The sequence below is a fragment of the Chlorocebus sabaeus genome, chromosome 1 (genome assembly GCF_047675955.1).
Source record: "Chlorocebus sabaeus isolate Y175 chromosome 1, mChlSab1.0.hap1, whole genome shotgun sequence".
NCBI classification, from domain to species: Eukaryota; Metazoa; Chordata; class Mammalia; order Primates; family Cercopithecidae; genus Chlorocebus; species Chlorocebus sabaeus.
The window spans coordinates 56,076,534-56,104,498 of NC_132904.1; the positions used below are offsets into that span (position 1 = coordinate 56,076,534).

Here is a 27,965-nt window from a genome sequence, read left to right on the forward strand (position 1 = left end):
GTCTCTTAAACTACCAGGGAAGGCATGCTTGTCTCCTAGGTAATAACCATCAAACTTATAGGAAAGAAGCACATTGTAGATTTCAGAGTTTTGGAGAGCTTTGATTTCCAAAAGTCATGGATTTGTAGATGAGCTAGAAATTAAAGCTTGAAATAATTCTTCTTCTCAAAGATAGTGTCTCTTGAAATAATTCTTTGAGAATGATCATCACTGAAGGAGATGAGATTAAAAGGGAGTTGAGAGAAAAGAAGGCCTACCTGGCCAAATGCCAGCATCTCCTGGATTCTGAAGCAAACAGGAGTCTGTGCCCATGGACACTAGATGTGGGATGATTTCTCACTATCTTGCCAGACACCTGTGACTGACCCACACACTTGCTTACATGTTTTTATGAGTTTTAGTGTTGAGAGAAAAGTTCTCCTCTTAGGCTATGTGTAGAGTTCACTTCCTGCTGAGTTTGCCGGTGTGTGTGCAGTAGAAATGCCAGTTCTGGCCTGGCATGATGGCATGTGCCTGTAGTCCCAGCTGCTCAGCAGGCTGAGGCGGGAGGATCGCTTTGCCCAGGAGTTCAAGTCCAGCCTGGGCAACATAGCATGTCCCTGTCTCTTAAAAAAAAAAATGAGAAAGAAAACTGTCAGCTCTGCTTTATGCATTCTTTTCCTGGAGGATGATGGTAGTTATTTACATATGAATATTGCCTTATAGCATATAGCATATTTTCATATACATTGTTTCTTCAGATTTATATCCTGTCTTCTCAGAAGAGAAAATTGATGTGTCTGGCTGCAGTTGACATAAAAACACCCTACTGTACTTTCCATGGCATAGTAGAAGGAATGAGAATTTTGAAATCAGTCCTGGTTTGAATTCTGGCTCCTCCTTTTACTAGCTATATGACTTGGGCCTTGGTTTTTCTGTTTGGTAAAATAGAATTGGTGACATCTACCTCACAGGATTGTGTTAGAGTATTAAATGAACTTAACATAATTAACACCTGGGAACAATGCTTGGCACACAGTAGATAACTGGTAAAGCGAGGCCTTAGTCATGTTAATAACATAGAAACAGAAATAACATCAGCACCAAAGAAAAGAAGAGCAAGCAGCTGTTCAAATCTTGTGTTTTTTTTTGTTGTTTGTTTTCTTTGAGACATTTTCTTGCTCTGTCACCCAGGCTGGACTTGAACTCCAGTGGCAGTGGCACAGTCACAGATCACTGCAACCTTGCAGCCTCCACCTCCTGGGCTCAAGTGATCCTTCCACCTCAGCTTCCTGAGTAGCTAGGACCCCAGATGTGTACCACCATGCCCAGCTAATTTTTAAACTTTTTGTAGAGACGGGGTCTCGCCATGTTGCCCAGCCTGATGTCAAAGTCCTGGTTTCAAGAGACCTCCCACTTCAGCCTCCCAAAGTGCTGGAATTACAGGCATGAGCCACTGTGCCTGGCCTTCCTAATCCTGTTCATTAACGTGATTGCTATGAATGGCCTTCTCCTTGGCAGTCAACATACCACTTTCTCAAAGGACAAAGTTTTTTAAATGAGTTTTATATTTTAATGAAATGTATGTGGATATGTAAGGCAATATTGAATGATATAATAGTAATTTTTACTTTTTTTAAAGCAAGAAGTATGTTTTATTTATTTATTTATTTATTTATTTATTTATTTATTGTTTTTACCACTACAGCAACAGTTTCCTTGCTATTTTTATAACCAGTGCTTATGCAATCTTAGTTTTCTATAGCTCTCATAGAGACTGCAGATAAAATGCAAATGTTTTACATGAAATTGTCACTTAGTGAAAACCACTCTGTCAGGAGCTGAGCTAATGACATCTGTGTAGCTTTCAGGTGATCTGCTAGAAAATGGAGCCTAAAATACTCAGGGGCATGGATTTACATCATACCCCTTAGACAGTGTTCCTTAAATATCACTTCTTTCAGATGGAATTTTGTGAAGAGTTGGACAGTAATTCAAGGCCCCAAGTTCTATAATATCTTCTATACTCTATTCTGTATTTCCAACTAAAGGCAGATCCATAGACTTTGGAAAACAGATGAAAGGATTGACTTCCTACCAGCTAGAAATTGTAGCCAAGTTAGAGCCATGTAATTTGTATTCTTGCTTCTATTAGAACATTGTCTTATTTAATCCTTATACTAGCCCTGGGAGGGAAGGGGGCTGACCTAACATTTAATTCTTTCTTAAGTATTGGGTATTGGCCTTTCCTTCCATGTGCAAATGGGAGGCTGGCTCAGTGCTGAGGGACCAGGTGAAGGATTGCATTCCTCTCTTCTCTTCTCTGTCATCTCTTGGGTCACACATGCTAGGCAGGAGTTGCCCTTTTCCTTATTTGTGTGACTGCTCATGATCTGGAAATGACTGCCGTCACTCCTAGATAACACCAACCCTGGGCTTCTGAGGTGTGAAGCCCACATTACAAATCATGGGATTATAGTGACCAAGGAGAGGTTCTAGCTAGTAGGAGGTGATTCTTCCTGAAGGTGAAACACAGCAGGGTGGGCATTTGACTACCTTCATGAAGTGCTGCTTGGTCTGTATCCTCCTTTTTGGTTAGAGGCAGGAAGAGTGAGGGGAATTTCAGCCACAGGGGAATGTGCGTGTGTGTCATTTTATCCTCTTGTGACTTTTCCTCTTTGCAGCAGTGATCCCAGAAAACAGGAAAAACTGCTTTGATCACAATCAGTTTTTAATGTAAAGAAAAGCTGATGATGGTTTTTCATTGACATAGGGCAAATTCAGGATTTGGGGCCTGGGGATGAAGCTGACTGTCTGTGAAAGTGCAGGCAACCAGCTCCTTGGATGAGGTCCAAGTCCAAAAGCCTAGGGGTAAAGGTAAAAGAATGGCTTAATTTCAGTGGACACCTGTGGCATCTCAGATGTTGTACCTTCCATTGACTTTTTAGCAACTACTCTACCATGTGGCAGCTGTGTTAGAGGGAGTACTATATCCGGAAAGAAGACATGTGCCAGTAGAACATGCTGCGTCATAGGTGACCACACAGACGTTACTTTCCTGTTTAGTTTCGTATTTGCCTAAACACAAGATTGGCTTATGATTACCCTCTGGCTTACCAGCTCACTTTTCTCACTCTGTTTCTTTTCCTTTTTTTTTTGAGAAAGAGTCTTACTCTGTTGCCCAGGCTAAAGTGCAGTGGCACAATCTCAGCTCACTGCAACCTTTGCCTCCTGGGTTCAAGCCATTCTCCTGCCTCAGCCTCCCAAGTAGCTGGGATTACAGATGTGTGCCACCACACCCAGCTAATTTTTGTATTTTTAGTAGAGACAAGGTTTCACCATGTTGGCCAGGCTGGTCTCGAACTCCTGACCTCAGGTGATCCACCTGCCTCAGCCTCCGTAAGTGCCGGGATTACAGGCGTGACCCACCCACCTAGCCCTCTGTTTCTTCAGCTTCTCATTATCTCACCAATTCAAGAGAAATAGAGTTGCTGGTTGTGTAGGCTAAACTAAGGCCACTGTGATGTCATTGCTTTTGTCTCCTTTGTCACCCCCTTTTTTGTTTGTTTGTTTTTTTGATACTGGGTCTTGCTCTATTGCCAAGACTGGAGTGTAGTGGCACAGTCACCGCTCACTGCAGCCTCAACTTCCTGGGCTCAAGTGATCCTCCTACCTCAGACTCCCAAGTAACAGTCCATGTACCTCCAGTCCAGGCACCTCCATGTCCGTGCCTGGCTAATTTTATTTTATTTTTTGGTAGAGATGGGGTCTCCCTGTGTTGTCCAGGCTATTGTTCACCTTCTTTATCATAGTTCAATCCTGAGGGTGTTTCCTTGGCCTTCTGAATGTGTATGAGGGATGGGATCTGAAAAGTCTCCTCCTCTGGGGGCTGATCTTATGACAGACTTTATGAAGTTCTACCCAAGAATCTTTCCTTCGCTCACACTACACCAAGGTTCTGTGGCAGGTTCAGAATCTGTGAAGTGAGAAATGTATTAAAATTTTATATGGAATTTGAGAACTGTGTAGTTCTGTCTGTACTCTCTGCCCTTCAGTCACAAACAGCTCCCCAGCTGACCTCCTCCCTCTTGCCTTCTTTGTTCTTGTTGCTGAAAATTCCCAACCTGGGTGAAAACCTATAAGCCTTGCTCTTCCTCCCGGCTCTTTGTTCTGGTAGAGCTTTTGTTATACTTCTGTCTATGATATCTCCCTCTTTTTCTGCTTGCCTTTTCCCTTATTTCAAGTAAAACTCATCTGCTATTACCAGATAGTCCTTATTTTCTTTTTGTGTAAAATTAACTAACTTTATTGATTTTTCTAATTAAAGAAATACAGGCTCATTGAGGAATATTTGGACAATAACAAAAAATATTAGGAAGAAAGTAAAAGTCACATAATCGCCTATAGCATAATTATTGTTAACTTTTGGTGTATCTTGTCCTTTGGGATCTTCTTCATATGTGTTGACATATATTGCTTTTTCCCCCAAAGTGCCATCATTTTACACTTATATTTTGTAACCTACTTTTCTGACTAATATTACTTGGATGTATTCCACAGACAGTACATATAGAGCTACTCTATAATGTTTAATGCTGCACAGAATTATATTGTATGGATGAATTGTTATTTAGTTAACCTGACAATGGACTTTTGGATTGTTTCTGTTATTAAAAGCTATGTGGGTCAAAGCAGGAGGATTGCTTGAGGCTAGGAGTTTGAGACCAGTCTGGGCAATATAGTGAGATGGTATTTCTAGAAAAAAGTAAAAAATTAGCTGCTGTGGTACTACATGCCTGTAGTCCCAGCTTTTCAGGAGGCTGAGGTGGGAGGATCACTTGAACCCAGGAGTCGGAGGCTACGTTGAGCTGTGATTCTGCCACTGCATTCCAATCTGGGCAATAGAGCAAGACCCCATCTCTCTTTTTTAAAAAAAGAAGGTATGTGGTGGAAAATATCTACATATCTGTGTAACTGTGCCTACTTGTATAACTTCAGGATAGTTATTTCTAGAAGTTTCTAAAAATGGAATCACTGGTTCAAAAGGTATGTAATATACTTAAATTACTTAACAACATCTTTGTTGTTGTTGCTGCTTTTGTTTTTTTTTGAGACAGAGTCTCGCACTGTCGCCCAGGCTGGAGTGCAGTGGTGTCATCTCGGCTCACTGCAAGCTCCATCTCCTGTGTTCATGCCATTCTCCTGCCTCAGCCTCCCGAGTAGCTGGGACTACAGGTGCCCACCACCTCGCCTGGCTAATTTTTTTGTATTTTTAGTAGAGAAGGGGTTTCACTGTGTTAGCCAGGATGATCTCGATCTCCTGACCTCATGATCTGCCTGCTTCGGCCTCCCTAAGTGCTGGGATTACAGGCATGAGCCACTGCACCTGGTCAACAGTATCTTTTAAAACTTGGAAAAGTATATGGAAAAGTAAAAGGTTAATATAACAAAAATGTATGTACCCATCTTCGAAATTTCACAAATATTAGCACTGTACCATATTGGCTTCAGATCTGTTACTTAAATTTTTTAAAAATTTGACAAATATGTACTCATGCTTGGAGGCTCAAGAGAAAATGTTGGACAAATATGACTAAAGCTTTCTGCAGTCCTTTCCTCCTCCTGATACTGATAAAAGCCTCGTTACTGTGCATATCTTATCCTTTTACATACATGTGTCCATAAATAATGTATAGTATTATGTTTTAAAATTTTATACACATGGTACCATTCTTGCAGGCAACCTTTTGCAGGTTGATTTTTTTTCATTCAAGGTCATTTTAAAAAAGTTTTCACATATAAAATCATTCGGTTTAATTGGTGTACAATGCACCATTACATGGCAGTGAGAAATGGTTAAAGTCTTTCTAATTTTTGTAATTTTTCTAATTCCAGATTATGCTCTATTAGTAGTTGTATGTGTTTACCACCAATGTATATAAGTGTTCATTTCCCCTTATTTTTGCTAACCCTTGGAGATACCATGCTTCTCAGTATTTTCCAGAATTTTCATTTTCCCAGTTTATCAAAGAGATTGAGCAATATTTTATTTTCTTTGAATTCTCTGTTTATATCGTTTACTTATTTTTCAGTTGGGTTTTTGTCTTTTTCCTTTAGGAGTTCTTAATATATTCTGATTTTTAATCCCTTGTCAGTTATGTGCTTTGTAATTATTTTCATCCTGTCTGTGGCTTATCTTTTAACTTTGTATGGGTTATCCTTGTGAGGATATGTGTGTGTGTGTATTCCTAAATTGTTTTCCATAAAAATTGTACTGGTTTGCAGAACACCCAACAGTGTATGAGAGTGCCCAGTTTGCTACACCCTGCCTGACTCTGGGAATAGTTTTATCATCTTGCCTAGTGTGCTAGACAAAAAGTGGTATTGCCGCTTCTTTGGTGCCTTTTCCTAGAACATTCCTACCTCTTTGTTATAGCCAAAAACTGGCTTTTCCCTGAAGATCTTACTTTCCTTGTGACCCTCTCCAGTGAAGCCACCTCACCTCCTCCCAACTCTCGCTCTGAACTCCCGACGTTGCTTCCAAGCCCTGTCTGGCAGCCTTTCCCATGAGAAGTTAGTCCCACCTCTGCTCACTCTTGGTGCCCTTACCTGCCTATTGACTTCAAGCTAACTGTTAACAACCTTCTTCATATGTCCTCTTTTTGGCATAATTAGGATTTGAGGATTCATACTGAGAATCCCTCAATGCTCTGGCCTCACAGTCCCTCTGTCCTTCCAACTCTAAGGACTCCGTCTTCATTCCTCTTCGGGTACCTTTGGCTTTATCACTTGGAGCAATTTCACTTTTAGGATCCTGAACTCGGAGGTTCCCTTCCCTTCCCCAGTCTCCTGTCTGTTTCCACCTCCCACTCCTTCACTGTCCCCTCCAAGAGCTGGCTCTCCAGCTTTTCTCTGCCTGTGTAGCCTCTTAGCCACCCTGGCCACTGCCTACTGATTTTTCTGTTCAGCCTGAACCTCAAAGGTGGGAATTCTCATCCTGCACTTGCTACTTACCTCAGTTCTCTCTCTCCCTTGTCCCTCCTGTGATCATCACCCTCGTGGACCACTTGAACAGATTTTTCTGCCATAGCCCCTAGACCTCTGAGTATTGCTTCATCTTTCAGAAGCATAATCTCTGACCCATCATTCTTTTCTCAGAAAACTTCTGTGATTCCCCAGAGAAAAACTAAGATCTCTAATTTGGCTCTCAAAGGCCTCTTAGAGCCGACATGTCTCTGTCTTTCCAACTCTCTTTCTCCCTGGTCTACTTTGAATTAAACTCCCATCAGACTGACAAACACTTTGTTGTCCTTCATACATCTTCTGCTTTCCTGCCTCCAAGTCCTTGTGCGTGTAGTTCCATCTGTCTGGGAATACCCCTGTATTATTTTGCCATTTGATCTTCTAGGCCTAGCACAAGGGCCACCCTCTCTGTAAAGTGTTCTTGATCCTTTATTTGGAAGTAATCTCCTTCTACCTAAGCTTCAACATTGTATCTCTCTAATGGCATCTCTCTAGTGGCACTTAATTTCATCTTTCTAATGGCACTTAACATAGTCTTCCTGGTATTTATGAGGTTCATATGTCTATTGTATTCACCCTACAGAGTGGAAGCTCCTTGAGGATGGACCCATATCTGATGCATTTAGTGTCCCAAACAGTGCTAAGCATATTGGCTTATGCATGGTTGGTGTTCGGTGTGTATTAACTGAATGAATGCATGACTGTAGGTATGAATGGAAGGAGGAAAGATGGCTTCCAGGAACCATACTTAGAATTTCATACTGCCCCCTTCTCCTTCTCTAGCGAGAAAAGAATCAGACTCACAGCTTGACCCAGGCCAACAGAGGAATAGTTCAAGCTCCTGGCCCACATTGCACCTGGGGGAGCCTGAAGCTTGTCCTACTGTGGGAGCAGGAGCCTTGAGTACCAGGAATTTCAATGGGATGTTTTTGGGTTTAGGGAGTTAGGCTGGCTGCATTCCATGCCGTGCAGGGGAGAGGATTTTGGAGTAGCACAGAAAAAGGAAACCCTGGCTGGGCACGGTGGCTCACGCCTGTAATCCCAGCGCTTTGGGAGGCTGAGGCAGGCGGATCACCTGAGGTCAAGAGTTCGAGACCATCCTGACCAACATGGAGAAACCCCGTCTCTACTGAAAATGCAAAATATTAGCCAGGTGTGGTGGTGCATGCCTGTAATCCCAGCTACTCAGGAGGCTGAGGCAGGAAAATCACTTGAACCCGGGAGGTAGAGGTTGCAGTGAGCCGAGATTGCACCATTGTACTACAGCCTGGGCAACAAGAATGAAACTCCATCTCAAAAAAAAAAAAAAAGGGAAGAAGAAGGGAACCCTGAACATGCTCTTGGCAGAGGCAGGTGCAAAGGAACTGGAGAGCATGGTAACCTAGAGGGGAGGGTTTTATTTTCACCAAGCCACGCCACTTTCCTTCCTCCATACCTACTAGGGCTGAGCCTCAGTTGAATGTGAGAAAAACACTATGGGTGTGATATTTGCCACTCTCTCTGCCTTGGGACCTTGAGTCATAGTCTAAGTCTTCATCTCAAGCAGTCTTGTGTCTCATTCTGTCCAACTACTGTTTGTCCTTTACAGCCTGGCTCACATTTCCTCTCCTACAGAAGCCCTGTCCAGAGCTGCTCTGTCCCCTCCACCACCCCATTGTCTTGTCTTTCTAGTTTGTGTCCCACACTTGCATTGTTTGCTGTTGTGTCTCATCGCCTTACATTTGTCTGTGAGCTCCTCACATGCAAGAATCACATCTCATGTTTTGTTCTCTCAGCTGAAACAAAGTGGTGATCAATAATTACTGTCAATGTTATTAGGGAGCCTGCTATTGGAACTTGGAAGATTATCAGTAGCAGAAAAACTGAAGTGGAAATGGAAGGATGTGAAAGTAAAACTTAGTCTGGGCTAGTTCTCCAGAATCTGAGTCTGGGGTGGCACTTCCCTTTCATCTTTACCATGGGTTTCTCGAATTCTGGCTTCTGAAGCTCTGCCTTTCAACAGAAATCAGCATTTAGGCAGGTGAGAGAATCAGGTGTTCAGGGTGTGCCCTCCAGTGAAGAAGAGAGAGAGGTGATGGCCAGCACCCCATGCAGCAGTGACTAATGTGGGGTAAACTGGCACCATGCCTCCCGGCCCCCAGGTACATGGGAGCTGTAGGCACACATGGTAGATTGGAGCTGGAAGGATCATTTACCAGCCCTTCCCGGAGCTGGAAACAGGCGGGGAGCAGCAAGCCAATTGGCAGACTTGCCTTTTCTGCCTTAAAGTACTTTGTTTCTGTTGCTAACAACAGACATGGGGAGTATAAATAAAACACAGACACACAGGCACATAGACACATATGTGGAGACTGAATATTTGAGCTGTCAGGGGCAGCGGGGAGGGTGAATGTGGACGGAGACTGAAAATGTGTGGCTAAGCCTCTCAAGATAATGTGCCCTAAGGGTGTTCTCTCCAGCCTTGGAGATGGGTGTAGTGTAAGGGGTGGTTGTGTGGGAGGCCCCTCTGAAGGCAGTCAAGTAGGAAGTGATACGGTGTGGATGCCACAGGCTTCAAAGACTAGGTGCTTGTTATGGCTGGATGCAGTCCTCATCAGGCAGACTCTTCCGAGCTAGTTGCTGGTGATCCAAGGGCCAATGGCAACTTCTTTCCTCGTATTCTGCCCTTTGTTTAAGGCTTGACTCATTGATCCCCGTTAGTGCTCACATGTGGTGTACTGGTCAGCAGCTGTTGTGGCCTTTCTGGCTGACCTGACCTGTACAAGCCAGCATGCCTAAATAGGTGACTGTTGTTTGGGGTAAGCTCCTGAAGGATGTGAGCTTCTTTAGTAGAGACTGAGACCCGTTCAGCCTCTCTGGAAAAACGGTCTTAGTAGGAGGCTGAATAGTTCATGCTATAAAAAGCAACAGCTAAGTCACATGTGAGATAAGCTTATTCAGAGACTTGAGTTTCAGGTAGATTACAGGGAGGATGGATGATGAGGAAGACTGTGAGTCTCTACTGCTGGAATTAGAAGTAGGGATGGGTTAGGTGTTCTCTCTTTTTTTCCCCTGGATTGAACATTATATTCCCTGGTATCTAAGATTACATCAAGAGAGCCTCTCCTGGTTCTGGGAAAAATAATAACTGTATTGATGGGAATTTTAGAGCATTCCCAACGTGCGTAGCTTTGAGCACTTGATTCACAGATTCTCTGACACTTGGGATGATCATCTGATGGTGTGGGCGTTTGGAGTAGCTCTTAGCTGGTCTCTCTTTTCCATCTTACTGCCTTCTTGGACCATGTGTGACAGGCCTAAGGAATGTCCAACAGGAAGTACCCTTGATCCGTATGAATACCATGTCAGTAATAGTTCCAATCTTCTGGAAACAGTGAGACGCCACTCCAGTCTGAGGGTGAGACATGAAAACTATGTGGGCCTTTTCTCCAGTCATTGATATAGCAGCATTTGTCTCCCCTGAGCAGGGGGAAATGAATTAGGATTACCCTCTGGGTTGAGCTTACAAATCTGTCTTAGGATCTTGTTTTTACTCAGGTAGCCCTCTTGGCTATCCAAGGTGGGGTGCCTGGGGGTTGGCGGCACACTGGAAGCTCACAGCAGCTGTTTCTCTCCAGGCACTGTAACTCTCTAGCAGTTTAGGATTAGAGGCATGTATCACATGTGAGGCATGTATCACATGGCATTTGTTACTACAGGAGTTAAAGGACCAAAGTAAACTTAAATGGGTTACCTATTCTTATAATTTAGATGGTATGCAAGATTATACCTATAGTAGTAGCAAGCCCATCCACTCTCTCATAAGCTTTCTTAAATAAGAGAGGGAAAGGTGGAGTTACTTCTATGGTCTGAGAATTGCAGATTACCCTTTTTCCCTGGAGAGGCCTAAGGGTTGGCTCCCATGTGACCCCCATCATCTCTGTAGTCAAGTGGCATCAGGTCTAGGAACCCCTAAGGAGATATTGTCTCTCTGTTCCCTGGCTTAGAGCAGGGACGTGAGTTTTGTGCCTGGCCCTAAGGAGAGGTAGTTGACCGTGGCTGTTATTGAGTGAGGCTGGACGCAGCCTAGCTGATAAAACTCTAAAGCGAGATGGGGCAGTCCAAGGTGGTCACGGAGAATGAAGGTTCTTAGAATAGAATATATTCTAAGCCACTAGGCCCTGGTGGCTTCTTTGAAAGACTGGAGTCTTGAGAGGTAAGAAGACCCCATCTAGCTGGGTTTCATGCGCTGCCCTCACCTTACCTCTGCAAGTGTCACAGCAGGCTGCCTGTGATGTCTGGTGGTTGACTCTGCTGCCTGCATGGTTCAGCTGAGCAGGGCAGTTCATGTTGAAGCCCCTCCCACCAGTCAGGAGCCTGTAGGACTGTGTTGTTTTCCTTCCTGTGTCCTCAGTGACTGGGCTAGTGTCTTGCACAAGGCAGGTGCTTGGCCATTGTTTGTGGATTGAATGGCTTCTCAGCCTGAGCTTCAGGGGACCTTGGCCTGGATCTGGGAACATACTAGGAATTGGATAAGCAGAGAGGAAGGAGAGCACTCCAGGCTGCCAGTGATTTGAGCCCAGAAACATGGGGCAGAAATGGACATGTGGACATGTTTGGAGCAGAAGGTATCCTGCCTGGAGAGAGGTAGGGGTGTGTGTGTGTGTGTGTGTGTGTGTGTCTGTGTGCATGCGTGCATGTACAAGTCTGTGTATCTCTGTGTGGGCAGGTCTGGGGAGGGTGGTAGGGCCAGGGCTGGCTGAAGGTAGGGCCAGGGTTGGCTGAAGAGGGAAGGAAGAATTGGAAAGTGAGATTGGTTGGAACCAATTAAGGGAACCTGAGTCTGGTGTGATTGGCAGTTAAGGAGCCCAGAAGAATGATATGATGATACTGACATTCCAGGATGCTTAGTCTGTCGCTTATGAGCAGAGAGGACTGGAGGTAGAAGAATAAAGGGGAGCTTGTAATTCAGTAATACCATTTAACATTTATTTAGTGCCTCCTGTGGGCTGGCACTGGATAAAGTGCTCTCTGTATAACCAGAGACCATTGCAGTAAACTAGGTATGAGGTGATAAACTGGAGAAAAATTTCAAAGACGATGACATTGTTTCTTCATATTTGGCTATGTTTGGCTCTTATTTGGTTAAAGAAGAAATGGCTCCAAGGACGTCTTCCTCCTGGGTCCTGCTTCTGGCAGCTCGTCCTTGAGCATGGGACTGTTATCTCGTCTGGTTGGAGCTGCTGAGATTTTGCATACTCCCTGCCAGGAACCGATGTCCTTGGGCCTCGGCTGGGGTGTGTCCCCAACCCAGCCATCTGGAAAGTCAGAGGAATTAGCCACTAGAATGTGCCCATTAGTGGCTTCGAGGGGTTACAACCTGTCAGTGGAATCTGAAGCCGGGGAACTGCCTCTCTCCCAGGGCTTTTCAGAATTGGAACAGCCTGACTGTTCTAGCACTGACTGCTCCCTTATTTGGACAGTAAATTTTCAGGGTGAGATTGGACTTCTCCTTTGTCTTGGGAGAGTTTTTTTTTTTTTTTTTTTTTTTTTAAGTATCTGACATTCTTGTCAGTGATTTTCAAGGAGATAACACGATATCACAGCTATACCCTTCTTCATCTGATTTCTTTCCTTGGTCTCTAGTCCATCCACTTATAAGACCCAGATGGGGGCCAGGTACGGTGGCTTATGTCTGTAATCCCAGCACTTTGGGAGGTCAAGGCGGGCAGATCACTTGAGGTCAGGAGTTCGAAACCACCCTGGCCAACATGGTGAAACCCCGTCTCTGTTGAAAATACAAAAATTAGCCAGGCATGTTGGTGGGCCCCTGTAGTCCCGGCTACTCAGGAGGCTGAGGCAGGAGAGTCGCATGAACCTGGGAGGTGGAAGTTGCAGTGAGCCAATATCGCGCCATTGCACTGCAGCCTAGGCAACAGAACGAGAGTCTGTCTCAAAAAAAAGTGAAAATTTAAAAAAAAAATGAAAAAAAAAAAAAAAAGACCTAGATGGGGTTCCTAGACTGCCCACTCAGCTCAGTCTCTCCAGAGAAGCAAGTAACACCATCATGTAGAAAAGAGGTAAGGTGGCTGAGGCTCTGGGGTCAGGCTTCAGGGCCTGGGGGCAACTTCCTGCCCAGCCTTGAGACATATGTCTTGGTTTTGGGGAACTTGCTGTGCCTCTTGACTTGTGGATTTGTAGTTTATCAGCCCAGCTTCATGTGGGGCCAGGATGGGGAGAAGGGCACAGCCCGGAGTTGGGGTGGTGGTGATGAGATGGTGGATGGTAGTGGTGCTACTGAAGGGGAAGAATCTTCTGTGACGATTTTGAGATTTCCTCTCTGTCAGAAGCCCAACTCTGTCAGCTTCTGGCATTCCTTCTGATGGATCCCTGTAACCCTTAGGAAAGTCATTCAGCTAATGGCAGTGACATTGAATTCTAAGGAAGGCAGGAAGGAGAACATGTTTCTGTCAACAAAGATGTGCTTTCACTAGTCAGAACTTGCTGTCAGGCAGCCTTCATCCCTTCAGGTGATTACTGTGCTTTGGGATTAAAGTGTCCTGCTGTTTCTGGAACAGGCTGCTAGTCATAAAGACAGGTAGGGCTGAAGGGTAGAGGTAGGGTCCCCAGCTGCAGTTGTCAAGAACCCATCGTGAAGGCTGACTGAGCGGAGAAACTGCTGCTGCCCAGACAAGAAAGCACTTTTAGCAGTGGTAAGTCCTTTGCATGCTCTATCTTACTTAATCTGCACAATAGCACTTCATGGTTGGAACTGTTGTCTCCATTTTACAGATAAGGAAACTGAAGCTTAGAAAGGGTAGGCAACGCATCCAAAGCTTCATAGCTGGTAGAGGCAGAGTTTCATACCCAAATATCATGCTTTTCCCATTGTTTCTTACAGAGGAAACCATGATAAGCCATTATTTTTCATAAATGTTACATTTTAGTATAGTTTCAGATTTACAGAACAGTTGCAAAGATAGTACAGAGAGTTCCCATAGATCCTGCAAGCCATTAAGTTTTTTTTTTTTTTCTCCTTTTCTGGTCCATTTTATGAGAATTCATTGGGGGTGGGGAACAGATTAGGAACGAGGACTTTTTTTCCAGAGATTCCAACTTGGTGATTTTTTTTCAGCAGGATTATTTGAGCGTCCATCAGACTGTATTATTTCTTCCCCAGTTCTGCTCTGCCTCAGCTCCGCTGGACTGGGCTGGGCCTGGCTTTGACATCTAGTTTCAGAGTCAAATGCCCCACTTTCTGACTCTCTCTCAATAGGGTCAGATGGTGATTGGGTTTCAGAGAGTTAGGAAGGCAGGTAGGTGTGGGGAGGATCTTTAGCAGCTGGAGTTCTGGATACTCTTCTGTCTCCGATGGGGCTATGACAGGGGAGTGTTAATATTTTCAGTTAATGTTTGATGGCATGGAGCCAGAGCCCTCCCGAGGGCCAGAGGCAATGTCTCTGCGGCGAGGCCTGTTTGCTTGGATGCCCTCTTGAGTCTGTCCTTGTATGGTGCCAGAGTGGCTCATGGTGGTCGCTGCTGTGGGCCCTGGCTGTGGTCTGCAAGCAGGCAGGCAGGCTGGCTGGCTGTAGGCAGGAGAATATCCCTAGGTAGCTGGTGTGCTTTGCTTTGGGTCCCAGGCACATTCTCCATTTAAGGGAAAGGGGTCTGCAATCTTCTTGGCTCTGGGTGTGAATGGGCTGGCCTAAAGTCTGTTCATGGCCTTTGCTGGATGTGCTTTTTCAATGAGATCATTCCAGAATTACATTCCTATGAAATTATATTTCACTGAAGATGTAAAGCTGGATTTGTGTAAAAGCACTGGCACTAAAACTCAGGGCTCAGAGCAGGGCAGAAATGAGAAGAGGGATAAATAGCTTTTCTTTAGAAGGAGGGGAAGGAAAGACAGAAAGAGAGAGAAAACAGTTGTTAAAGGATTTTGCATTGAAAATTGGTGTGCCGTAAGCATACCCAAGGAGTCGGGATTGCCACTCACCCCTGGAAAGGCAGGCTTGATGTTTGTTGTCCCAGCTGCCTCCCACCCCCAGGCGGTTTGGAGGGAGATGCCCTTGAGGCTTCAGTGTGTAAGGTTGCTGGAACACTGGAGCCGCCCAGGTGTCTCCTGGTCATGGCACTCAAGGCCTATCCCTGCCTTTCTAGCCTCATTTTGCACCATCTCATATCTAATCTAATCTAATTTCTCTCCCTCTCTCTCTGTTTCCTTCTGTCTCGTGCACACACCCACACTCTCACACTCACTCTACTATTAGTATGATACATTGCTACTCACAACACTCCTGACACCAAATGTGTGGGGTTTTTTCTCTTGCATTGGCCAACTTGCCAAACTTGCTGGGCACCAACTGGGGTTTCTTACAATTTAATTTAATTTTGACACTACCTGGAGCTAGCATAATCTCCACAGAGTAAGTAGGGACAAGACTGTTCCCACTTCAGATGCTAATCACAAGCCTGGGCCACCCATACTTTTGACCAACTCACTATAAAGTTGGAGGGATTGGTTCCCACAACCCCCTCCTCAGGTTTGGTAATTTGCTAGAATGGCTCATAGAACTCAGAAAAACAGTTGACTTACTATTAACCCTACTATTAGTATTATGTTACTATTAGTTTATTATTAAGGATACAACCCAGGAACAGCCAAATGGAAGAAATGCATAGGGCAAAGTTTTGGGAGGGGGTGTATGTGTGTGTGTATATGTTTAAAGCTTCCATTCCCTCTCAGGGTGCACCACCCTCCCAGCACCTTGATGTGTTCACCAACCTGGGAGCTCTCTGAATTCAGAAGTTTCAGGTATTTATGGAGGTTTCACTATGTCAGCATGCCATGTTTTGAATGTCCCCTCCAAAACTCATGTTGAAATCTGATTGCCATTGTGATGGTATTAAGAGGTAGGACCCTTCAGAGTGGTTGGGCCATGAGGGCCCAATTAATCATGAATGGATTAATGCCGTCATTGCTAGAGTTCATTTCTGATAAAAACAAGTCCGGCCCCCTCCTGCCCTCTCTCTCTTTTGTGTGTGCTGTTGTGCCCTTCTGCCTTTCTGCTATGGGATGATGCAGCAAGGAGGCCTGCCAGAGTCAGTCATCAATCTTAAGACTTCCCAGCCTCTGGAACCGTAAGAAATAAATCCCCACTTCATTAGCATAAATTCAGGTGTAGTAGAGGGACTTGTTATAAATCACAAAGTAGGCTTCTCTCACCCCCATCCCTTGGGAAATGCCAAGGGTTTTTGAAGCTGTGCCCAGAACTGGGAAGAAGGTGCTGTCTCTCTCTCTCTCCCTCTCTCTCTCTCTCTCTCTCTGTGTGTGTGTGTGTGTGTGTATGTATATGTGTGTGTGTGTGTATATATATATTCCTTATATATAGATATATATTCATTATTATATATATGGAATATGTGTATATATATATTCCTTATCTCACAGTAACACACATGTGCACACACGTGCGCACACACACACTCACAGCCCCTGCATGCTCGTAGTGTGAGATTGTATACCCCATACTCTATATGATTCTGCTTTGTATCCCTGTGTACACACTGTTCCCCATAGCATGGAATGAATGTCCTTTTCTCCCCTTGTCTGCTGAGAGCACTCTAGTTGCTCTAAAACCCATTTTAGCTTTGCCTCCTCTGAAATCTTTTGTGCTGCCCGCTGACGGTTACTTTCTGGCACCTTCGTGCTGTCACCATTCCTTGTGCATCCCACTGCTCCTGCACGTTTCATTTGATAAGTTTTCAAGGAAAAGCCTCTAGTACGGGGCTTAGTAAAGGGTAGGTGCTTGTGAAATGATTGTTGAAGAAAGAAACTAAATGAATGAAGAGTTGGATCTGAGTGAAGGTCATGTACTGCAGGCAGGGCAAACTACAGAAAGGTGTCTAACATGGCATAAGTGCCATCAGAGAGGCTAGGAGATGAGTGTCAGACTGGCAGAAAAGGTGGGGTGTGTGTACTTCCCTGTGCACACAAGTGTGGAGTCGTTCGTGGAGTGGCAAGATAGTCTGTGCAGTGGTGCACACCTGTCATCCCATCTACTTGGGAAGGCTGAGGCAGGAGGATCATTTTAGCCAGGAGTTCAGGGCTGCAGTAGCTATAATGATGCCCCTGCACTCCAGCCTGGGTGACAGAGTAAGACCCTGCTTATAAAAAGATTTTTAAAATAAATTAGAAAAAAAAAAAAAAAAAGCCCAGTGAGTTCTGGGTTCCATGGACTGACTATAGGGATTAGGTCTGGACTTACTCAAGGTGAGATGAAACTACTTTCTGAGCAGTCTTTGCAAAACGACAGCAGGATAGAAGGAAAAGAGCTGTAGCTTTGGAATTGAGGATTCTGGGTGGTGGTGATTATACTGTTAATAATGATAACATAGTCCTAACTATGAGCCAGACAGTATACCAGGCACTTTACATATGTTAATTCATTTATCCTTACAATGTCTCTGTGAAGTAATGACTACTAATTGTTGATTTATGAAGATTGCAGAGCAATTCTGGACCTGGTTCTATTCTTACTAATTGAGTGAACTGAGGGCAAGACGCTTAGCCCTACTGAGCCCCAGTCTCCTTTTTTGTGAAACGGAGAAGATACCTTTTGCATTTAATCTTCTTGGGCTTATTGGTAGAAAGTGTTTTTGAAAAGTATGCTCTAAAGTACTTTGCACTGAGGAAGAAGGGAAACTTGCAAAGTAATTGTAGTTTAGATACTGGGCTCATACTTAATGCAGATGCTGCTCTGAGCGTGGGCCACATTTGCACGTCACAGCTACACAAGGTGGGCTACTGGCAATCTCTGATTAAATGCCAGGATTTGAGCCGCTGTTAAAAAAAATAAGTCTTTTTTTGCCCCTTTCTTTCTTTTTTATGTTTTGTGGAGATGGAGCCTCACTATGTTACCCAGGCTGGTCTTGAACTCCTGGGTTCAGGTGATCTGCCTGCCTCGGCCTCCCACAGTGCTGAGACTACAGTCATGAGCTACCGCACTTGGCCCAAGAAATGAATTTTATTGGAGCCAAATGTATATGTGAAATGTCATAAGGGACAGATTTTTTGTGCTAAACCAGCCCTTCTTCCCCAGCCAGGGAAATAGTGGTAAAGCTGGGCGGTAGGCGTTTGCATGGGGGAGGATTAGGATCAGTGTGGGGCCACTGCAGCAGGTGGCGAAAAGCCTGGCTCAGAGTGGAGGCACAGCCGCTGACTGCAGGGTCCCATGAGCAGGGGGTGTGTGACCCCATTTTTCTAAGATGAGACACTTATGGGAGTTTTTAGAACCACTGGGTGTGGTGGTTCACACCTGTAATCTCAGCACTTTGGGAGGCTGAGGCGGGTGGATTACTTGAGGTCAAGAGTTCGAGACCAGCCTTGTCACTACTAAAAATACAAAAATTGGACGGGAGTGGTAGTATGTGCCTGTAATCCCAGCTACTCAGGAGGCTGAGGCATGAGAATCACTTGAACCTGGGAAGCAGAGGTTGTGGGGAGCTGAGACTGTGCCACTGCACTCCAGCCTGGGTGACAAAATGAGACTCTGTCTTAAAAAAAAAAAAAGAAAAAAAGAAGTTGCTTTACATTGCTGTTACCTTGGCAATGGAGACTGTGTCCCTCAAAGGGTCCTCTGCTGGCACTAGATACACAAATGTGTCAGCACTTGGGCTTGGCAGGCATTGCTGAGCCAGGCAGTGAGTGATAAGGGGGATAAAGGGGACATAGGGGGAGTGCCTCCAAGAGCTGCAAGGAGGGGCAGTGTGGCCCTTCTAAGCCACATTTCTATAGTATTCTCTGGAGCTTCTTCGAGCCAAGTGGCTTCCTCCATGAGGTTGCAGCTCACAGTGCCTGCAGGCCTGAGGGTTGCCTGGATTGACCATCATGCCTGAGTGTATAATTATAGGTCACTGAACAGAACCCCTAGTCAGCTACATCCCTCAAAAATGCCTAATTATAGGCTACAAATATGAAAATATACAAGAGCTTAGAAACATGTCATACCTCATTACAGAGAGCAATGGCATGAGTCAGCTGTGACGTGGGTGGCTTTAGTGTGCTTGGTGAGCATGCTGGCAGGTCCAGAAGAGGGCAGGAGGCACATTCCCCAAGCTTCCTGCAGGGAGATTGAGGACTTTGGGAAAAGGGGGAAGTATAAGCTGTGACCGTAGCCTAGCCTTCTAGTCATACCTGCAGTTTCCCAGTTAAAGGGGTCTGCTCACCTGATGGTAGATTTGATTCCTGTTTGGGAATTGTTTCCTGACCAGTTTACAAACCACATTAGAAAATAGCACATTTGGCCAGGCACGGTTGCTCACACCTGTAATGCCAGCGTTTTGGGAGGCAGGAGGATCATTTAAGGCCAGGAGTTTGAGACCAGCCTGGGCAAAATAGCAAAACCCCTATCTCTACAAAAAATTAAAAGACTTAGCTGGCTGTGGTGGCACGCACCTGTAGTCCCAGCTACTCTGGAGGCTGAGGCAAGAGGATCACTTGAGCCCAAGTTTGAGGCTGCAGTGAGCTATTATTGTGTCACTGCACTCCAGCCTGGGAGACAGAGCAAGACCTAGTCTCTCAATAATAAATAAATAAATAAATAAATAAATAAATAAATAAATAAAAGATCCTTGAGGGAAGTGAGGTCATATATAATACCGTATATTACCTAACTGGGCCATACAGATTTTATTGCTGGATTGAGGGAGCCCACTTTGTCTCCGGGTAGGGAGGGGTACTTGAATAAGTGCCCAGCCTGGTTGCTCTGGTCTGGTCTGGCAGTGCTTTCTCACCGAGAGGCCTCTCCCAGCTCAGAAAGAAGCAACAGCTCGATCTAGATCTCTTTCTTTTGTCCCTCCCTGTCCTCCCAACTCCCCTTGGTGTAGATGAGTCTACACACACCCGTGCTGCCAGTGGCTTGCCATTCCTTTTCGGAGTCACCGCCCTTCATTACCAGATCTCTAGTGGTGATAGTAGAAGGAAGGGTTAATCTGTGGCCCTTGGAGTACTCTTTCCTCCCAGTTTTAAACTTTTTAGTCAACTCTAAGAATGTAGGAATCTCAGTATTGAAAGCGACCTTAGGTGCCACCCATGCCCATCTCAAAGGCAAGGGAATGGACTAACCTTATCTGCCTTTACTGTGGTATTCCCAGCATGTAACTGAGTGGAGTGTGGTAGGGGATGCAAAAAATACTTGCGGAATGAGTGAGTCCCTGTAAATAGCAGCAGCTTCACAAGACCATTGTCATTGCCCCGTTTGTTCATTTTTTTGACGAATATTATGTGCCAGTTCCTTTTAAGTTCTAGAATACTGTGATGAACAACACAGTCCTTGTCCTCTGGAACATATTCTGTAATTGAGAAATAAGGAATTAAAAAGAATTTGTAGTCTCCAAATGGAATTTAAGAATTAAAACTTTTTCCTCATTTTGGCCTTTCTGGGCCTCTCATTTTCTGAGGTCTCTTTGGGGGACCCTAGAAAACACATCTAATCCCTTTTTCACACGAGAGCCTTTCCGGATTCCCAAGCCAGCGATCAGCCTCCCCCTCACAGCCTTCTCTTCTCCAGGTAAACCTCAGTTCCTTCCGCCATTTCTCCTGCAACATGCTTCATTTCTGAGTGCCCTCTCCATCCTGCCCACTTAGCATGCAGTCCAAACTGACAGTCTGTCCCTCAGCCAGTTTGGAGTCCATAACAGAATACCACCTCCCACACATTCATTTCCAGGGAGTGTTCCAGCCTGGAGCCTCTCCTTACTCTGGGCTCAGGCGATAGGTGAGGGAAAGAGAAGGTCCTGCCTGGACTTGGCCAGACTGAGAGCATCTTCATATTTGGCCAATCCTGGAATTCGAAATTCTTTTCTTTTGTCTCTTCCCTGCCTCCCCACCATCCTTCCCTTGGTATAGACAAATCTACACACAGCCTTGTTGCCAGAGGCTTGCCTTTCCTTTTCTGAGTCACTGCCCTTTGTTACCAGGGAAATTAGCATGAAAAAACGAATTGCAGTTCTATAACTGTATTCTTGTCCTCTGTCACTTTCTCCACCCCAGCACCCCCACCTAAAATGACAAAAGTTGAGTCCTGTGACATCACAACAGTTGGCTATTGTGTCAACAACTGTGATGTCACCAACACAGGATTATGACTTCAAGGAAGAATGGAGGGAAGGAGTATAGCTGGCAAGAAACCCCATGGGAAAAAAGAAGGTATTTTCATGCAGGTCTTCACCCAGAAAGCCTGAGTTGACCTTCCAGTGGATGGTCTGTCAGTGGAAGCACTCTCCTTGGTTCCCATCACTCCCTGTCTCTTTGGATTAATGATTTGGCTTATGGACACTGCCAAATGCTGAGCGTGCGTGGAAGGCCCCTGCTGGCCAGCAGGCTTCTGGGCTGGCTTTGGGTTTTATTCATGAGGTTGGAGCTGAGTAGAGCTTTTCAGGGAGGGAGTTCAGAGGGGAGCCTGGGAGCCTAGGGTGAGGCTGATGCGGATGTGCAGGCGCCTGGGCTGAGGGATAACTGGTGTGCAGGCACTGCTATGCAGGCAGAGGGGGTGTTCTACCAGCCACTCTGGGAAGCCTGAGTGTGCTGCCACAGGCCTGAATGTTGACTCCTGCCCACTTCTGGGGCTGGGTTGGGCCTGCCCTGGGAACTCCTCTTGGCTCCGTGAACAGAGACTTAAAAACGCCTGCTGCAGAGACTCCCAGACTTTCTTAGTTCATGGGCCTTAGTGTTTCAGTAATTTTTTTTTTTTACAGTGTCCATAGCCCAAAAGAAATACCTAAGTTTTCTTTTTTAAGTAGGTTCGTTTGTTTGTTTGTTTTTGTATGAAGTCTCACTCTGTCGCCCAGGCTGGAGTGCAGTTGTCTCACTGCAACCTCTGCCTCCCGGGTTCAAGTGATCCTCCTGCCTCAGCCTCCCTAGTAGCTGGGACTACAGGTAAGCACCACCACTCCTGGCTAATTTTTTGTATTTTTAGTAAAGATAGGGTTTCATCATGTTGGCCAGGCTGGTCTCAAACTCCTGACCTCAGGTAATCTACCCGCCTTGGCCTCCCAAAGTACTGGGATTACAGGGGTGAGCCACCATGCCTGGCCTTAAGTAGGTTTAAACAATTAAGTATTTATATCCTAACATCTGAGTAGCCATCTGAAAAAAAATGATATACAGAAATTGAAAGGAAAAATATTTGTATTCCATTCTTAAATAACCACACTTACTAATGGAATGTACTAGGTACTGCATAGCATATCAGACCTTGGAACCAGATTGATTAGTGCCATCCTTATTTCCTGTTCCACATGGCTTTTCACATGGTACTGGCTTTTTTTTTTTTTGAGACAGAGTCTCGCTCTGTCGCCCAGGCTAGAGTGCAGTGGCCGGATCTCAGCTCACTGCAAGCTCCGCCTCCCGGGTTCACGCCATTCTCCTGCCTCAGCCTCCCGAGTAGCTGGGACTACAGGCGCCCGCCACCTCGCCCGGCTAGTTTTTTGTACTTTTTAGTAGAGACAGGGTTTCACCATGTTAGCCAGGATGGTCTCGATCTCCTGACCTCGTGATCCGCCTGTCTTGGCCTCCCAAAGTGCTGGGATTACAGGCTTGAGCCACCGTGCTCGGCCGGTACTGGCTTTTTATCACAGCAACTGCTGAAAACCCAGCCTCAGAAAGAAATGACATCATCAAAAAGAATGTAATGCAGTCTGTTGTTGAAACTGTGAACTCATGGGGTGTTCAACAAATGCTGAGTGTTGCTCTGTTTCCCTCAAAAATTTAAAATATTTAGCAGCATCCCTGTGAGTTCATCATGGTGCTCTGGGGCACCTCAGCACACAGTCTGTGAAGCACAGACCTGAAACTGCCAAGTAGCACTTGCTCTGTTTAAAGGAGGAAGAAGAGGCAAGTTCTGTCGTCATCATGGCCCTTAAAGGAGTTGGGCAGGTGGATGGACAGACTGTCTTTCTCTGCAGTCTCAGCTTTAGCAGACTGCATTGTTAGGGGGAAGGTCTTCGTTTGACCAGGGTCTGTGTGTGTGAATCCCTTTCCCTCGATGGGGAAGAATGATGATAGGCATCTCTTACGCTTATTTGTTGTTGACTCAGAGCCCTCTGAACTAGATGGCTTAAAGAAAAATGGGATTTTTGACAACCAGAATTCAGGGGCCAGGCATTGGACCTTCTGCTAATATCCTTTTCTAATTTTTTTTTTTTATATTTTATTTTTTGAGACAGAGTCTCACTTTGTCACCCAGGCTGGAGTACAATGGTGTGATCTCAGCTTACTGCAACCTCTGCCTCCCACAGTCAAGCAATTCTCCTGCCTCAAGCTCCCGAGTAGCTGGGATTACAGGTGCCCAACACCATGCCCAGCTAATTTTTGTAGTTTTAGTAGAGATGGGGCTTCACCATGTTGGTCAGGCTGGTCTCGAACTCGTGACCTCCCAAAGTGCTGGGATTACCACCATGTGAGCCACCATGCCCAGTGTGAGCCACCATGCCCAGCCTCTTTTCTAATTCTTTATCCAGATAGAGTGGGCCTGCAGGGGTGTACTTGGGATGGAGGGTGGCTTCCTGCCACAAGATATGACAGAGACCAAAGGACTAATGTGCTCTGGTATCACTTCTAGAGCCTCATGCCAACCTTTCCAGACTCTGGGTTCTGCTACTTATGAAACGCTAGGCAAATTACTTAACCTTTCAGCCTCAGCTTCTTCATCCATAAAATAGAGATAATGGCATCTATTTCATGTAGTTGTAATTAAGATTACACAAGCTAAATACATGCATAGAACAAGCAGAGCCTGGCTATATAGGTAAGCTTTCTTCTCCTACTTCCAAATTTGAGGAAAAAAGGGCTTTCCTCCAAAAGCAAATTGAGCCCTAATGATCTAAGATCTGTAGTTCCACAGTTACCCTCTACTGCTTCTTTTTTCCTTTTTTTTTTTTTGAGACTGATTCTCGCTCTATTCCCCAGGCTGGAGTGCAGTGGCGCAATCTTGGCTCACTGCAACCTCCACCTCCCAGGTTCAAGTGATTCTCGTGCCTCAACCTCCTGAGTAGCTGGGATGACAGGCACCTGCCTTCATGCCCAGCCAATTTTTGTATTTTTAGTAGAGACGGGGGTTTCACCGTGTTGGCCAGGCTGGTCTCGAACTTCTGACCTCAAGTGATCCACCTATCTCGGCCTCCCAAACTGCTGGGATTCCAGGCTTGAGCCACCGCACCTGGCCTCTCTACTGCTTCTTAATAACTTTGCTCTGTGGATCTAATTTTCCCAAATCTGCTGAGCTCTGTGTCCTGCTTGCTATATTAAAACTTTGTAATGAAGTACATCATACAACACGAACATATACTATACATGTATCCAAGTCAACAAATTTTTACAACCGAACCCATGTAACCAACACTCAGATCAAGAAACAGACTATTATCAATATCCCAGAATCTCCCTCCAGTCTTCCTGACTTCTAATAGCATAGATTTATTTTTGGGTTTTATTGTTTTCTATAAATAGGCTCATTTAGTATGTATTTTTGGTTTCTGGCTCTTTTATTCAGAATAATGGAGAGATTTATCCATGTTGTGTGTGGCTGTAGATGTTCATTCTCATTGCTGTATAGTAATCATTATGTAAAATACAAAAATTTACCTTCTCTTCTTCTGATTATGAGCATTTGAGTTTTTAGTTTATAGCCATTATGAATGGTGTTGTTATGCACATTCTCATACTTGTCTTCTAATACGCATGTGTATGCGTTTCTGATGGGTATAAAACTAAGAAAGGAATTGCTGGGTCACGGGGTATACCTATATTTAGTTTTAGTTGTGATACCCAGCGTTATTCCAAAGTAGTAGTATTGATTTACACTTCCTCTGTTAGTGTTTGAGAATTCCAGTTGCTTCACATCCTTGCCAACAGTAGGTATTTCTTTTTCATTTTATCCATTCCAGTGGGTATGTTAATAGTATCACATCTCAGTTATAATTTGCATTTTGTTGATGACTAATGAAGTTGGACACCTTTTCATATATCTCTTCACAGTTTGGGTATCCTCTCTGGTGAAGTATCTGCTCTATTCTTTTGCCATTTTTCTTTTGAGTTGTTTTTTATTTATTTGTAGAAGTTCCTCATATATTCTGGATATGAGTTCTTGGTTGGATGGTCTACTGAGCATATTGTCTTACACTCTGTAGGTTTGCTTTTCACTCTCTTTATGGCATTTGTTAAATGAACAAAGTTCTTATTTAATGTAGTCTAATTTGTCAGTGTTTTTCATTATGGTTATCACTTTTTGTTTCCTTCTAAGAAATTTCTACTTGCTCCAAGATCTTGGCTTTTGCTCATGGTTTTTCTTCTACTTGTTTTTTCTTCTGCCTTTATCTCTTCCAATCCTGCAAGACTCAGCCCAGTGTAATTTCCTGTCTCCTCTAGAAATCCTCCCCAGCATCCATCCTTCCACCTGATTAGATGCCTTTCTCCTCTCTCCCAGAGCTCTGTGTTCATATTTCTATCACAGCTCTTGTTACATTGTACCAGAATCTTTACTTATTCATCTCAGACAGGGTGGGGAGCTGCTCAAGGGCAAGGACCAGAGCATGGCACAGCAGCATGGGGGCCTGGCTGGGAAGATCCCCTCAAGGGGTTCCAGTAAATAGGTAAATGAAATGCCCTCACCTCTCTCTCTTTCTTTAGTTTTCCTATACTACTTCCCAGCCTTTCTTAACCTGTGTCCTCTTTTAATGAACATAAACATCTTTCACACTCCGGGGAGGCGGGGGGGTGGTGCTCTAGATTGAGAGTCAATTACATTACAGTGTTTCAGGGAGGGCTGATCAGCAGTGTCCAAAACAGTAGGCATCAGGAAAGGAAGGTGCTGGAATTAATTAAGCTCAGAGAAAGTACCTTTGCAGTGTATAATAGGAAAACCATTATATAGATACGTATTTTTTTGAGATGGAGTTTCACTCTTGTTGCCTAGGCTTGAGTGCAATGGTGCGATCTTGGCTCACCGCAACCTCTGCTTCCCGGGTTCAAGCGATTCTCCTGCCTCAGCCTCCCGAGTAGCTGGGATTACAGGCATGCGCCACCATGCCTGGCTGTATTTTGTATTTTTAGTAGAGATGAGATTTCTCCATGTTGGTCAGACTGGTCTCAAACTCCCAACCTCAGGTGATCCACCTGCCTCGGCCTCCCAAAGTGCTGGGATTACAGGCGTGAGCCACTGGGCGTGGTCTTATAAGCTTTTCAGAGAGCAATTTTAATTGAGTTATTGGGCTGAAGCCACTCCTGCCCAGAATCGTTTGGGTTTTCACAGGGGGAGGCCCCCTTTGGAATTTTCTGAATGGTTGTGGTTGCTGTAAGTGGGTTAGACCCTTCACTGGGAAGGCCAGAGGGGACTAGAGATGGACCTGGACTGTGGAGCCCAACCGCTGTTCACCCTATCTAGGGAGGGCTGTTCTAGTTACAGGGTACAGCAGGTGTAAAGGCCCTGGAGTAGGAACTCACCTGGTGTGTTTGAGCGCATAGTAAGTGGACAGTGTGGCTAGAGTGGAGAGAGTGAGGGAGAAAGAGTAGTTGAAATGGGGCCAGAGATATAAAAGGGACACAGACAATGGAGGGCTTAATAAGTCCTTGTAAAGATTTGGGCTTTTACTTTTAGTAATGGGAGCTATGGTTTTGAGAGTTTTGAATAGATGGGGTGACAGGAACCATGATGTTGGTAGGGAGTACATGTGATGGGTGTAGCTCATTGAGGATCTGTTCTTAGTGAAATCAGAAGCAGAAGCAGCTAAGAGTGAGGATAAGGGAGTAGGTGTTGAAGCTGAGAGCTGGAGGGAAAGCTAAACCCCAGCGTGGAGACTTCCAGTACCACTGGGCTCTGAGTACCCACTGTTCTTTGTAGATGGCTTCTCATCGGTCTTTGTGTTCTCATTATAGAGGTGGGGTGGTCCCCCTAAGCTATCTGTGGTAAAACGGAGGTATTAGGATTTTACCCAGTGCCTTTAGCCTTTATTATTTCCTAGTCTTCCTTGGAGAAGGTGCAGCTTGTGGATGGTAAGTTTCTTCTAGAGCAGAGGAGGCATCTTGCCATCAGTCAAGTTGAGCTCAGCTAGACCACAGAGTGTGGGAAGGGTGAGAAGGAGGTCAAGACTTAGAGTCAGGAAGAAGTTGACACTTGAACTGGATATTTAAGAAAGAATGCGGGGCAAGGGACACTGAAGATCAAAGGAATTAGTTGAACAAAAGCTTGGCGGCATGAACATTCCTGGCATGTGCAGGAAATGTCATCCAGTGAGATGTGGCTGGCCAGAGCAAAGGTGCTGCTGTCAGATAGGACTGTGGCCTCTGGATGGTCGCAGTTGCAGGACCCACCATGTTCTCCTTGCCAGAGCGAAAGAGAGCAGTGGTTGGTCCCCAGGAGCAGGGTTTTTTATGGATCAGGCTTCCAATCTGCCTTCTTTTTCCAAGTGGTGACAAGACATTGGGCAGAGTAGGTGCCATAGTCTTGACAGAGCTAGGATAAGCCACTTGCTGAGAGGCTGAGTTTCCAGAATGGCAGAAACAGCCATGTCTAGGTTTTTAAAACTATGTGAGAAACAACCAGATTTCCTTTGGCCTGGAATTGCCTAACAAGCCCTCACTCCAATTCAGGCTTTCAGGAAGTATTTAAACCCAGCTTTCAACTTCTGCAGGATCTGCACTGAAGTGGAGAAGGACCATCTGGCAGGAAAAGGGACTGAAATATGGTTGAGGTTGAAAAAGCAGACTTAAAGGGCTTTCTTTGAGGAGGAGGGTTGGGAAAGAGGATGTGGGAATGATAAGTGGACAGTGTAGAGATGGAAAAAGTTCTTTTTTTCTGATTATTATGCAACAACAAAAAATCGTCTTTTCCCGTGGCTAGCTGAGGGAGATTTCAGCCTCACGGGTACCTGTAAAACACCCATCTATCCTCTGACCTCCCAGCAAAACAAATGTTGGTTTCTCTCCA

At 45.0% G+C, this 27,965-nt stretch overlaps 1 protein-coding gene across 10 annotated transcripts in view; it reads left to right on the forward strand.

The window, feature by feature from the left end:
- The window catches only part of DENND2B (DENN domain containing 2B), a 176,686-nt gene that overhangs the window by 82,537 nt on the left and 66,184 nt on the right, over positions 1-27,965 (forward strand). The window contains exon 1 of one of the 10 annotated variants that reach the window (XM_008007501.3): positions 11,387-11,628. The exons of 7 other annotated variants lie outside the window; for them this stretch is intronic. In XM_008007501.3, coding sequence (XP_008005692.3) covers positions 11,594-11,628 — 35 coding nt within the window. In that variant the 5' untranslated portion in view covers positions 11,387-11,593. Of the gene's footprint in view, positions 1-11,386; positions 11,629-13,588; positions 13,695-27,965 lie in introns of those variants that run through there. 2 more of the 10 variants (XM_008007539.3, XM_008007527.3) reach the window with 2 other exon arrangements.